At 37.7% G+C, this 12,311-nt stretch overlaps 1 protein-coding gene across 2 annotated transcripts in view; it reads right to left on the bottom strand.

Annotated features, from left to right (window-relative positions):
- Nucleotides 1-285: 285 nt before the first annotated feature.
- The window catches only part of CHRNA7 (cholinergic receptor nicotinic alpha 7 subunit), a 365,015-nt gene continuing 352,989 nt past the window's right edge, over nucleotides 286-12,311 (bottom strand). For both annotated transcript variants that reach the window (XM_073618832.1, XM_073618831.1), the window contains exons 9-10: nucleotides 10,520-10,629; nucleotides 286-2,677 (exon numbers count right to left, since the gene is read on the bottom strand). In XM_073618832.1, coding sequence (XP_073474933.1) covers nucleotides 2,132-2,677; nucleotides 10,520-10,629 — 656 coding nt within the window. In that variant the 3' untranslated portion in view covers nucleotides 286-2,131. The remainder of the gene's footprint in view (nucleotides 2,678-10,519; nucleotides 10,630-12,311) is intronic.

The following is a 12,311-nucleotide window of genomic DNA, read 5'->3' as shown; positions in this document are numbered from 1 at the left end:
CACATAAACCAACTTATGGCTGTCTCCTGATGATGTGGGCATTGCCCCACGAAATGCATAGAGATTACAGCTTCTGTCAATAAGATAATGACCTACTATGTTGGTTGACACATGGAATGTACAGGGGGGGAAGTTGTATTTGTATTTTTATAAAAAGTTTTTCTTCTTTTGATTTCTATGTGAAAATGTCTTTGTGTGATTTTTATGCAAATCGAAATAAAAATTTTGCATTTTTATACATTTCATGTATTTTTTATTCAGCACCACTCAGAAAAAGTTCCATGGGCAAATTGTCTATTCTGTCTTATTTTGATAGATATTTTGTTTTCTGTGCATTAATATTTCATTTTATTAAAACTCAAAAAGGTATAGAAGACCTTGTGTAAAACCAGAGAAAGGAAAAAGTCATTTTTTTAAATCAGTTAGGTTGTTTGTATTTTTCAAACTTACACCTAAAAATGACAGCTCACATTTAATTTATGACTCCCATTTACCTTTGTCTTGATTATACACATGAGACCTCCTGTGTTATAAGATCAGAGGTTGCAATCACTTATACGACCTTCCTGTGATACCACAATCATGAAAGCATTCACAATCCCTATAGTGACTAATACAAGTCAATTATGTTATTGTGCTCATTGCCATTATAATATAATGGCTGACACTAATCCTTACTCGCATTGATAACTAGAGAATACATACTAAAGCCTAGTACACACTATTATGTTCTTTTCATTCAACCCAGCAGGACTGAACAATAAAAAACTGACAGAGAAGACGCTGTACTAACCATGCAACGTTAGTACAATGATCTCCCATGCTGTGCTATTGTCTTCTGACAGGGGGATGGCCACCCGCAGAACACTCTGTTCAGCCAACGGCTGAGACCGCTGATTGGGAGCACCTTTTTCAGTCATGCCCCATCGAAAAGAAGCCCCCAACCGGCTGCAGTACACACGGGCTGGCATTTGGCCCATTTGTACTAGGCTTAATTCACAGCTAAGGCACAAAAAGTACCCTTGGATCTCATAGCCCTTCATTTTTAAAGGGCAAGTGCACTCCCCCCTCTCCCTTCTAAGGCTCCTCCTCAGCAACAATGAATTGCCAATTCAGTCCACAAATATTAACCTCACACACTTAACACTGCCACAGCTTACCCCCAAGTACTGTTTACTGCTTCTCCTGGAACAAACCCTGTAAGGTATTGTGCATGACAAACAATGCTGCCATTGAGATTAATGGAATACCCATCTCCTGCAAAATATAGATAGACCAAAGCAGTCAGAAACAGGGGAGACAGCTATGTTGGGTCTGTATTAACATTTAATTTTTTTGTTTCTCAGGGGGACTATAAGAGTATTTTTAAGAGTGCACTTTTGAAAGTGCTCTTATTTTTGATAATGGACATAAGACTATGATTGACAGTGAAATTTAATTACTTTGCCAACCGTGATTTAAAAGCAGGCATAGTGATTCAGGTAGACAATGCTGGCACATGACCTAACATTGCAGAGCTTGCAATAAGCTAGATTGTGCACATTTGTAATAGGCAGCTATATAACATAATAACATATGTATGCATTTAGGCAGGCACTCTTGAGTATAATAAAATTCTAGTGTCTGTCTGTTGTAAATGACCCTGAGAACTTTTTTTTATCTTAAATACTTCTACAATATTTCATATAAATTTATGTATTATAAAAATATAATTATTTCCTTGAATACTTGCCAATTTAATTTAATTGTGTAGATATATGGCAGTCTGCAGTGATATATAAAACAATTGTAAAGTAACATGCTGATATATGACACAGTTTTTGTCAAATACTTTTAGTTTGTGTTGTATGTCAATAATTTATAACCAAACAGTGAATAATCGGTGTATTGTATGCATACTGGTGACATAACTAAACAGTCACATTTTCTGTGAAGGTAAAGAAATTGCATGATCATACCTAAACATAATATTTAATTTAAAAAAATAAATTAAGAATTGTACACTTTGAGTTATGGTTAACGCCAATGCATATCTCCAATATGAGCACAAGTTATTCATTTCAGCACTGGTTTCAGTAGAAAAAGCCCACTTAGGTGGAAAGGACACCATTAAAAAGATATTATTTTGAAGTTAAGCAAAATCTTTAGACACTGCTTCTACAAAATTGGGAGCTGACATCAATATTCCAATAGTACAAATGATGGTAAAGACCGAAAATGCCATCAAACACAATCGGTCCACCACAGAGGCAGCAAACTTCCATTCATTACATATGATTTCATCCTCATCTTGGTCTCTGAACCTATTGGCAATAAAGCGCAGTTCTTCCAAAATCTTGGCTAAGTCATGGTCACCTTCAGAGTGGCGTGTGTGGTGGATTAGATTTTCATCATGGGTTGGTGAACAGGCCATTCTGCCACATATTACTCCAGAATCTGTAGTAGGTGTACAATGAATTCCTTCTAAACCTCGAAAGCCAATATAAAGCATGTTTCCATTGCTAGACTGCTGACCACTAACAGTATTAACTTCCACGCTGTTCATGCTGCAGCGTCGCTGATGTTGCTGCTGATGTTGCTGCTTATTAATGTGTTGACAAACAGGTCTGACCTTGTCTTCTCCAGGTCTTTTCATTCTCAGGAACCATGCACACCAATTTAGAAGAATGATTCTTGTCTAGAAGAAAAGCAAGAAAAATACCATCATAGTTCCATATATATTCTACTTCAAATTTTAAACCAAAATACAGATTGCTTTATTCTACAACAATAAAGCTGGTGGTGCAAAACAGAATTAAGGCCAGTTATAAAAGAAATGTGAGAATAAAATTAGCTAAATACACCTCAGGTGGATCAAAACAAAAGGTCTTCAAAGTCTAACACAGCCTGAGTGGAAACCTCTGTGGAGAAGCAGCAATCTTTTTGCAGAGGTTTGATACGCCTCCGTCCAAGAGCCTGAGCTCCCCAATCAGTGGACTATTGGGCTGACTCATCGGGGGCATGTCCCTTTTATGAGAACCCTACTTACACACAGAGAGCAATGGTCCTACTCTGCAGCTACTAGCAGGGGACAGGCCTTTCTACCCAAAATGTGGCTGCTCTAGAAAGAAAATGAACCATAAGAAATCAAACTCTTTTGTTTTCACGCACCTGGAATGTATTTAGCTGATTAAAACTGAGTTCAATTAGACTCTAAAGAACATCTTTCATTTTTGTTTCTAATAACTTGAGAGAAGTATCTTCTGCATCAATTGCCCCCTGTATTAGTGCCATTAATGTAATATTTTCCCTGCAGTACTGTCACATCTTTTTTATTAGACAAAGCTTTTTAACAGTTTGAAAGAGGGGTCTATTTTGGGAAAAAAATAATTTCTACAAATGTTGTTAGTGTACCTAGTGAATGCTCTTAGAAATTTTGCAGGCCCTATTTTGTGATAATACCAGCCCACATGTTTTTAGCAACAGCAGGTGCTTTGGTGATTTGGATAATGGGCAAAAATATTTGGCCTGTTTAGAAGCGTGCGGGTTGGTTGGCTGATCACATGGAAAGAACTAAGGTCACATGCTTCAGCTATGCTGTACCTTACACTTGGGACCCATGGGAAAAGGAAACAGCTCTTCATGAGTACAATGTTATTGAAGCTAGAAGGCTCGATGACAACTTTATTCTGGTGCAGTCTAATGCCCTGTACACACGGTCAGATTTTCCGACGTAAAATGTGTGATAGGACCTTGTTGTCGGAAATTCCGACCGTGTGTGGGCTCCATCACACATTTTCCATCAGAATTTCCAACACACAAAGTTTGAGAGCTTGCTATAAAATTTTCCCGACAACAAAATCCGTTGTCGGAAATTCCGATCGTGTGTACACAAATCCGACGCACAAAGTGGCACGCATGCTCAGAATAAATTAAGAGATGAAAGCTATTGGCTACTGCCCCATTTATAGTCCCGACGTACGTGTTTTACGTCACCGTGTTCAGAACGATTGGATTTTCCGTCAACTTTGTGTGACCGTGTGTATGCAAGACAAGTTTAAGCCAACATCCGTCTGAAAAAATCCATGGATTTTGTTGTCGGAATGTCCGATCAATGTCCAACCATGTGTACAGGTCATAATACTTTATTTTGAGGCTTACAGTGCCTTGAAAAAGTATTCATACCCCTTAAAATCTTCCACATTATTTCATGTTACAACCAAAAATATAAATTTATTTTATTGGGATTTTAGGTGATAGACCAACACAAAGTGGCACATAATTGTGAAGTGGAAGGAAAATAATAAATGGTTTTCAAAATGTTTTACAAATAAATATCTGAAAAGTGTGGCATGCATTTGTATTCGGCCCCTTTACTCTGATACCCCTCACTGAAATCTTGTGGAATCAATTGCCTTCAGAAGTCACTTAATTAGTAAATAAAGTCCACCTGTGTGTAATTTAATCTCAGTATAAATAAAGCTGTTCTGTGAAGCCCTCATAGGTTTCCTAGAGAACCTTAGTGAACAAACAGCATCATAAGAGGCCAAGGAACACACCAAGCAGGTCAGGGATAAAGTTGTAGAGAAGTTTAAAGCAGGGTTAGGCTATAAAAAAATATCCCAAGCTTTGAAATTCTCACACATTACTGTTCAATCCATCATCTGAAAATGCAAAGAGTATGGCACAACTGCAAACCCTACCAAGACATGGCCATCCACCTAAACTGACAGTCCAGGCTGAGCATTAATCAGAGAAGCAGCCAAGAGGCCCGTGGTAACTCTAAAGGAGCTGCAAAGATCCACACCTCAGGTGGGAGAATCTGTCAACAACAATCAGTCATGCACTCCAAAAATTTGGCCTTTATGGAAGAGTGGCAAGAAGAAAGCCATTGTTGAAAGAAAGCCATAAGAAGTCCTGTTTGCAGTTTGCGAGAAGCCATGTGGGGGACACAGCAAACATGTGGAAGAAGGTGCTCTGGTTAGATGACACCAAATGTGAACTTTTTGGTCTAACAGTTAAACGCTATTTGTTGCAGAAAACTAACACTGCACATCACCCTGAACACACCATCCCTACTGTGAAACATGATGATGGCAACATCATGTTGTGGGGATGCTTTTCTTCAGAAGGGACAGGGAAGCTAGTCAGAGTTGATGGGAAGATGGATGGAGCCAAATATAGGGCAATCTTAGAATAAATCCTGAAAGTCTGCAAAAGACTTGAGACTGAGGCAGAGGTTCACCTTCCAGCAGGCAACAACCCTAAACATACAGCCAGCGCTACAATGGAATGGTTTAGATCAAAGCATATTCATATGTTAGAATGGCCCAGCCAAAGTCCAGATCTAAATCCAATTGATAATCTGTGGCAAGACTTGAAAATTACTGTTCACAGACGCTCTCCATCTAATCTGACACAGCTTGAACTATTTTGCAAAGAAGAATACGCAAAAATGTCACTCTAGATGTGCAAAGTTGGAAGAGACATACCCAAAAAGACTTGCAGCTGTAATTGCAGCGAAAGGAGGTTCTACAAAGTATTGAATCAGGGGGTCTGAATACAAATGCACGCGACACTTTTCACATATTTATTTGTAAAAAAAAAATTGGAAAACGATTTATCATTTTGCTTCCACTTCACAATTATGTGCCACTTTATGTTGGTCTATCAACATGAGAAAATGTGGAAAATTTCAAGGGGTGTGAATACTTTTTCAAGTCACTGTAGGTAGCTATACAATCTATGGACATAATAATATATGCACATGTTAATGCTATAGACCAGGGATATGCAATTAGCGGACCTCCAGCTGTTGCAAAACTACAAGTCCCATCATGCCTCTGCCTCTGGGTGTCATGCTTGTGGCTGTCAAAGTCTTGCTATGCCTCATGGGACTTGTAGTTCTGCAACAGCTGGAAGTCCGCTAATTGCATATCCCTGCTATAGACAAATGCTTTGTGTATAAATGAGAAAGCTACAGAATTCTATATTTAAAGAGTATGTCCACCCAAAACTGACAATTCCGTTTTTATTAGATCCCGGATAGCTAAACAACCTGAGAACAATGTCAAATATATCAAGGAAACTGATATGATCTTAAATGAGTTCATGGGCAGTGTTTACTTTGGAATCAAATTTCAATTCAGTTTTAGTCATAGTCTTTTGACTAAAATGCCATTTTAGTTATAGTTGTATTGTAGTAATCTGAATTATTTTAGTCATATTTTAGTTGACTAAAATCTCCAGTATATTTTAGTTGACTAATATCAAATGGGTTTTATTAAATTGTAATACATTATTTAAGCATTTCTAGTGAATTTCCAAACTCATTATATGCTCCTGGAGTAAAAATCTAAGATTATTATTTATGATATTAAGGTTTTAACATGCCCTAAAGACACAGATTTAGCCATTGTGATATATAGCCAGTGTTAATTTTGATGTCAAATTTTGATTTGATTTTAGTCATAATCTTTTAGTTTTGTTTTAGTCATCTGAATTGTTTTAGTTTTAGTCCTATTTTAGTCAATTAAAACAGTGTTAAAATTAACACTGTTCGTGGGTCTGCATACCTGCTATGGCCATTATGAGGGCATCCCATTCTTTCTGTTGGATTTGATCATTTTCATAACATACAAAAAGTGAGCAGAAACACAAAAAAACATCCCTGTGGACAGGAGCAGGGTCAAATTACAGCAGCTGGATTTCACTACTGGTGTAGCTAAGTCATATAAGAAGCCAGAAGCTCACCCAACCCACCAAATTTCACCTTTATCTAAAATATTGCTTTGGGTAGATACTGCAGGTACCTAAATTAACTTCACAAAAGAGTAGCAATTAATCAGGCCACAAGAATGAGGAGAAAAGTGTTTGTATATTTTCACTTGCAGCTAATTATTGATTATGTGTTATTTACATGAATAGAACCCCTAAATATAAAATAAACTTATGTACGCTTATTTAATAAGACAAAGTGCAAAATTAAGGCTGACTTCAATAAACAAACATATGATTGGATGCTATGGTTTACTGCACTGATCATTCAACTAGTCTATTGAGTTTGCCTAAAAGACTGAATCTCATGCAGCTGAAGTTTGTTTTGGATATTTTTGAGAAAGTATTCACATAGATAATGCAATACTTCAAACAAGAATTTCAAAGTTTGTTTTTTGCCTTCAGAACACAAGAAGAAATAGCATTTGAGACTGTAGAAAAGTTTAATGAAGTCAAGGTCTGCTGCCGGAGAACTTCATCCATAGCCACATTGACGCCAATTGTTTCTGAACTTGCAAATTCTTTTTCACAATGAATTTATAGGATAGAAACAACCTGGGTTGTATTTTAATGTTCCCAATGAGATTTATAGCAGCAGCTTTAAAATGTAAAAACAAAGACATTGCCTTTTGTAAGAGTTAAATACCATAGGAAGTCACTTATTCTCTGTATAATAATAATATGTAATCCTATGAGCCTCCACTGATTTCTAGACAAAATAAAAAGCTCAAAACGAATACTCTTTTTGATGATCAGCTGCTAGCATTACACATGTCTCATATATCATGCACGAATCAAACGAAGATATAAATACGCTGTACCTATAAACACCTTCTATAAAATCTTTTGATGGAAAATTCAACAGATCCATGAACATCGCTGAGTAAGGTAAAAGTGGCACCCCTTTGATGTACAGAGGCACAAGTGAAACCAGCCCAGGATCCTAATTTACTCTGAACCCTTTTGTGGTTCCAAGGCGTGTTTTGACCAAGCCTAACAGCAAGGTCACATGCCCTAAGGTGAGCGGCTATCACCTAGGAGGAACACCTGTGTTTGGTTACAACACTTTACTTTTTGCATTCACTGAATCGCATGGATGATTTTTGAGCACTTATGGACTTTTCGTTTGAATATTGCACAAAACACTGCAGCACTTAATCACATGGATGAATTTTTGAACGTTTATTGATTGTTATTTGAATATTGCACTAGCACTTTATTTTTGAGCATATGTCCAGCCATATATACTCACTGTGATGTATATATAATATCGCACAAAATTTTGCAGCACTTAATCGCATGGATGAATTTTTGAACATTTATTGATTATTATTTGAATATTGCACTAGCACATTGTAGTACTTTATCTTTGAGTATATGTCCAGCTATATATACTCACTGTGATGCATGTATAATATTAATTATACATTTTTGTATAATATATTTTTTTGGATGCCATATGTAACATTTTAAGTGTATGCACATCATCACTTTATTTGCAATATTGCATGGATTGCACTTTTATGTTATATATCACACACATTTACATTTTTGATAGCGCAGCGTATTTATATGTCTTCACTTATTCTCTGTAACTCTCTAACATATTTAGGATGGACTGGGGGAATCATGCAGGTAAATTGGTAAGTAGTAAGAACTGACAGTCATTAAATGTATGAGGATACAACTAATTTCATAACACAATGATGTTTGCAGATTTGTTTTTGCATTGAAACAGACATGAATCCTACAAATTTACATTTGACTCTTTTTTGTAGCATGCAACAAAGGAAACTGTTATTACATTTTTGCGTGCCAAGGATTTGCATTTCTCTACAGTCATTGTTATCCTAGTTTCTTAATGAGCAAATCTGTATACAGAATAAGAGATCCTTTCAGGACATATGTGGTGTTTGAGGGAGGAAGTGCATCAGTAATCTTTCATATGGCAAGCTCTCTGCATTATCTAAAGCTTGTGGCATCACTAGACCTAAGAATCTAGAGTACATGCAGGGTGCCAGAGATGTTGATTTACTGTGCACAGCAAATAATGAGGTCTGTAAAAGGAAAGTCTTCTATAACCAAACAACTGTCATTCACTAAAAAACTCTACTGCACCAGGTGCATGGGGTTGGAGTCTCAAAGATTCTTTTACCATGGTCTTTTATCTAGCAGGTTACCTGCCCTCAAAGGAACACAAGGGGGAATAATTGATCTGGTCATCATCCAAAGCCAACCTGGTACTCAAGAGAATACTTAGCTGGTAGCTTGGCTGGAGTAACTCAAGATCTCTTGTAAAAAAAAATGAAAAAAAAAAAACCTTTTAAAATACAGTGGACTGCTAAGAGTGAGTCATACGGAATAGATTGTGGGAGAAGATCACATAAAGGACCAGCAGAGCAGATTATCCACACATCTCTACTTCTCAGCAAATGCCACTGGACAGGACTCGCCCACTGGGTTTAGTGTTGGAGCCTCGAGCCAAAAATCAGTGTATAGAGAGAATGAGCTATACCTAAAAGGGTAAGATAAAAGGTGTCCTTCACTGTACCATTTTTGAATGGTGCCTAAAATTTTAGAAGTGTGGAGAAGTCATCAGTAGTGCTGGACAGGTAAAGCCACCAGCAAGCCCCAGCAACCAGAATTGTGTATAGGTATGCCCGATATAACACTGATATTTTTTGGGAAATAAGGTTATTAAGATGCATATTGAAGTTACTCTTAATGTTTAATTGTTATATTATCTTTAAAATTACATTTGTGTCCAATAATTCTGCTTCACATATTATAGCAACTATATGCCAAAAGAAAATTGACATGTTAAGAAACTTTAACAGCTCCATGAGATCATTTAAAAATAGAAAAAATTAGATAGGATCAGATAACCATGGAATATCAATGTTGTGCTAAAGCCAATACACACGGGCCGAATGTCGGGCGACAATTGCCGGTTCAATAAAAACCAGCCAACGTTCAGTCCATGTGTTTGGAAGCTGGTCAGACAGAAGCCAGCCATTCAGCTGGCTTCAGTCGGACGAGCATGCTGGAAAAACCAGCTGCCGACAGGCTCCTGAACAGTGCTCTCAGCCAATGGCTAAGAGCACTGCCCAGAGCCATCTGGTGGGGGCCGCCCCCCCTATCAGAACACAATAGCACAGCAGGGGAGATCAATGTTCTAACATTGGCTTGTTAGTGCAACGGTTCCGAACTGAGCTGACAGTTTTTTTCTTTCATCTAGTGGTGTGTGCTAGGCTTAAGGATGGGCCTATTCTCCAGAATTCTGCTAATGAGATAATATAAATGTAGCCTGAAACACTACCAAGTGTGTGTTTATCTACATATTATAAAACTGGAACAGTTTGTGTTTCACAAATGTATATGTGGGTAAATGCCTTCACACATGAGAAGAAAATAAGAAAGGTGAAATTATTCTATACAAGATGAAATTATACTGTGCTTACTGCTTTTTATTCTGGTTTGTAAGCAAGACATTTTAATTGCATTCCCAGCCACAAGTTTCTAAGGAGTTCTGAAGCCCAATACTAGATCTTACAATTACTATGCATGAGACAAATTCAATACACATCAGGAGGAAGAGTATTTCCTTCCAAGTTTAGAATACCAAATTAAATCAGAATTTGTAATTTGCTTGTGCATTCTTAGCAGGCTGTTCAGCGTATGAATTGAAGTATTTAAAATAGACATTATTTTTAACTGGTTATATTGGGCATTCACCATAATACTCCTTTTTTAAAGAACTTACCCATTTTGGCATTTTTCCCCCATGTGGGTCATGGTGATGATATTGCAGGACAATGACTGTTACGACCACTGAGAGACCCACAATGATCATTGTACTGGCAAAGTATTGGGCTGTAAAAGACATTGCAAAAGAAAAGTTCAATTTTTAGCATAGAAAGGGATTATGTTTCTCATATTTATCAACTGTAGTTTTGTACTATAAGTGATTGCATCACAATGTTTATGCATGGTAGATTCAACAAGTCTGTCCCCATCCTATGTGTAACAAAAACTGAGCAACTGTGCCTCTTGAAAGTCTATCTCCTGGAGTCTTTACTAAATCACCCCCAATGCGTTAAGTACCAAACTGTGATAAAAGCAGCTCTTTGATTATGATGCGCACCAGCCCAGTTAATATTCTTCATCACTTTCTGTCAAGTCAACAGTAGCAAGAAGAACTGGAACCAACGGCTGATTACGTAAACACCACAGCAGATTTTATTATGCTGTTAAAAGACTGCTGAGATTTATCAGTCCGCATGTCATACAATTTCACTAGATAATGTAACTGAAACTAACACTACTGCCAAAATTGTAAAGTTGCTAGTCCAGGCTTGCAAAACTGTCTACAGCATTGCAACACCTTATGGGACAGGTAATATGCAAACAGTATAGTTGTGCAGATCCTCTATCAGCAAGTCAAGTGAGAACTTTGTCTTGTGATAGTTTGCTCCTTAAAGTGAAACTGTACTCACCTGTCTATTTTAGATTCCAGCGAATACAGATTAAAGCTGTTCCCTGCGACTTCAACTCTAACTCTCCTGCCTCTCATGCTTGGTAGGGTTATTGGGCCAGTGCAGTCACAAGGTGGTAGGAAAAGAGTCCTCAGACTTGCAGGGTTGGAAAGATTGTCCTTGGGGCAGGAGGCGGAGCCTAGCGGAGCAGACATGCATTGTTAGAGCTCCACACCGCTGAGGAGAGAAGAAAAGGACAAAGCGGAGCCTGCAGGCTCAAAAGGTATCCATTTGAACCTTTTTGCCCCAGGGAACAAACTGTGAAAGTTTGGGCAGGAAATATGGTACTGGGAGGAAACCGTGGCAGAAATAAAAATCACCTCACAAAGAGCTCACAGGCACTCACTGCAGCTGAAGCAGCTCCAGTCACCTCACAAGATACAGCATCAGGGCGCTCTCACAGACAGAAAATGTCACAGCAAGACTCTCCATTTGAGTCAGATACAGAACAAATCCTCTCACAAACTTCTCCACAAGCCTCCTCAGTATCCCCAGTAATATTATTACAATTTGAAAAGATGCTTCATAAGGCTTTAAAACAAACCTCAGACCAAATAACAAAAAGCCTAACCAAAGAAATAAGAGAGCTGGGAAACCGCACCGCAGCCTTAGAAATAAAAATGGATGAAATTGAAATTACAACCCAAGAAAATATAACAGAATTGGAACAATTAAAAAAAGAGAATTTAATACTTCAAACTGAGCTCGAAGATTACGAAAATAGAGCCAGACGTTCAAACTTGCGCATAAGGGGAATACCTGAAACTGTGACAGACCTGCAATCTACTATTACTGCTCTATTACAAGAACTAAAGCCAGATATCCCTATTGAACGTTTAGAACTGGACAGAGTACACAGAGCCCTCACAGCCAAAAAGAAAGATGGACCCCCACGTGATATAATCACAAAATTTCATTATTACAGAACGAAAGAACAAATACTAATTGCTGCAAGAGAAAAAAGGAACTTAATTTTCAAGGACACAATTATCAAATTTTTGCTGACCTATCCCAACTTAC

Source organism: Aquarana catesbeiana, linkage group LG03 (assembly GCF_042186555.1).
Source record: "Aquarana catesbeiana isolate 2022-GZ linkage group LG03, ASM4218655v1, whole genome shotgun sequence".
NCBI classification, from domain to species: Eukaryota; Metazoa; Chordata; class Amphibia; order Anura; family Ranidae; genus Aquarana; species Aquarana catesbeiana.
The sequence above is the reverse complement of the archived record's forward strand: the minus strand, read 5'-3'. Positions and strand labels throughout refer to the sequence as shown.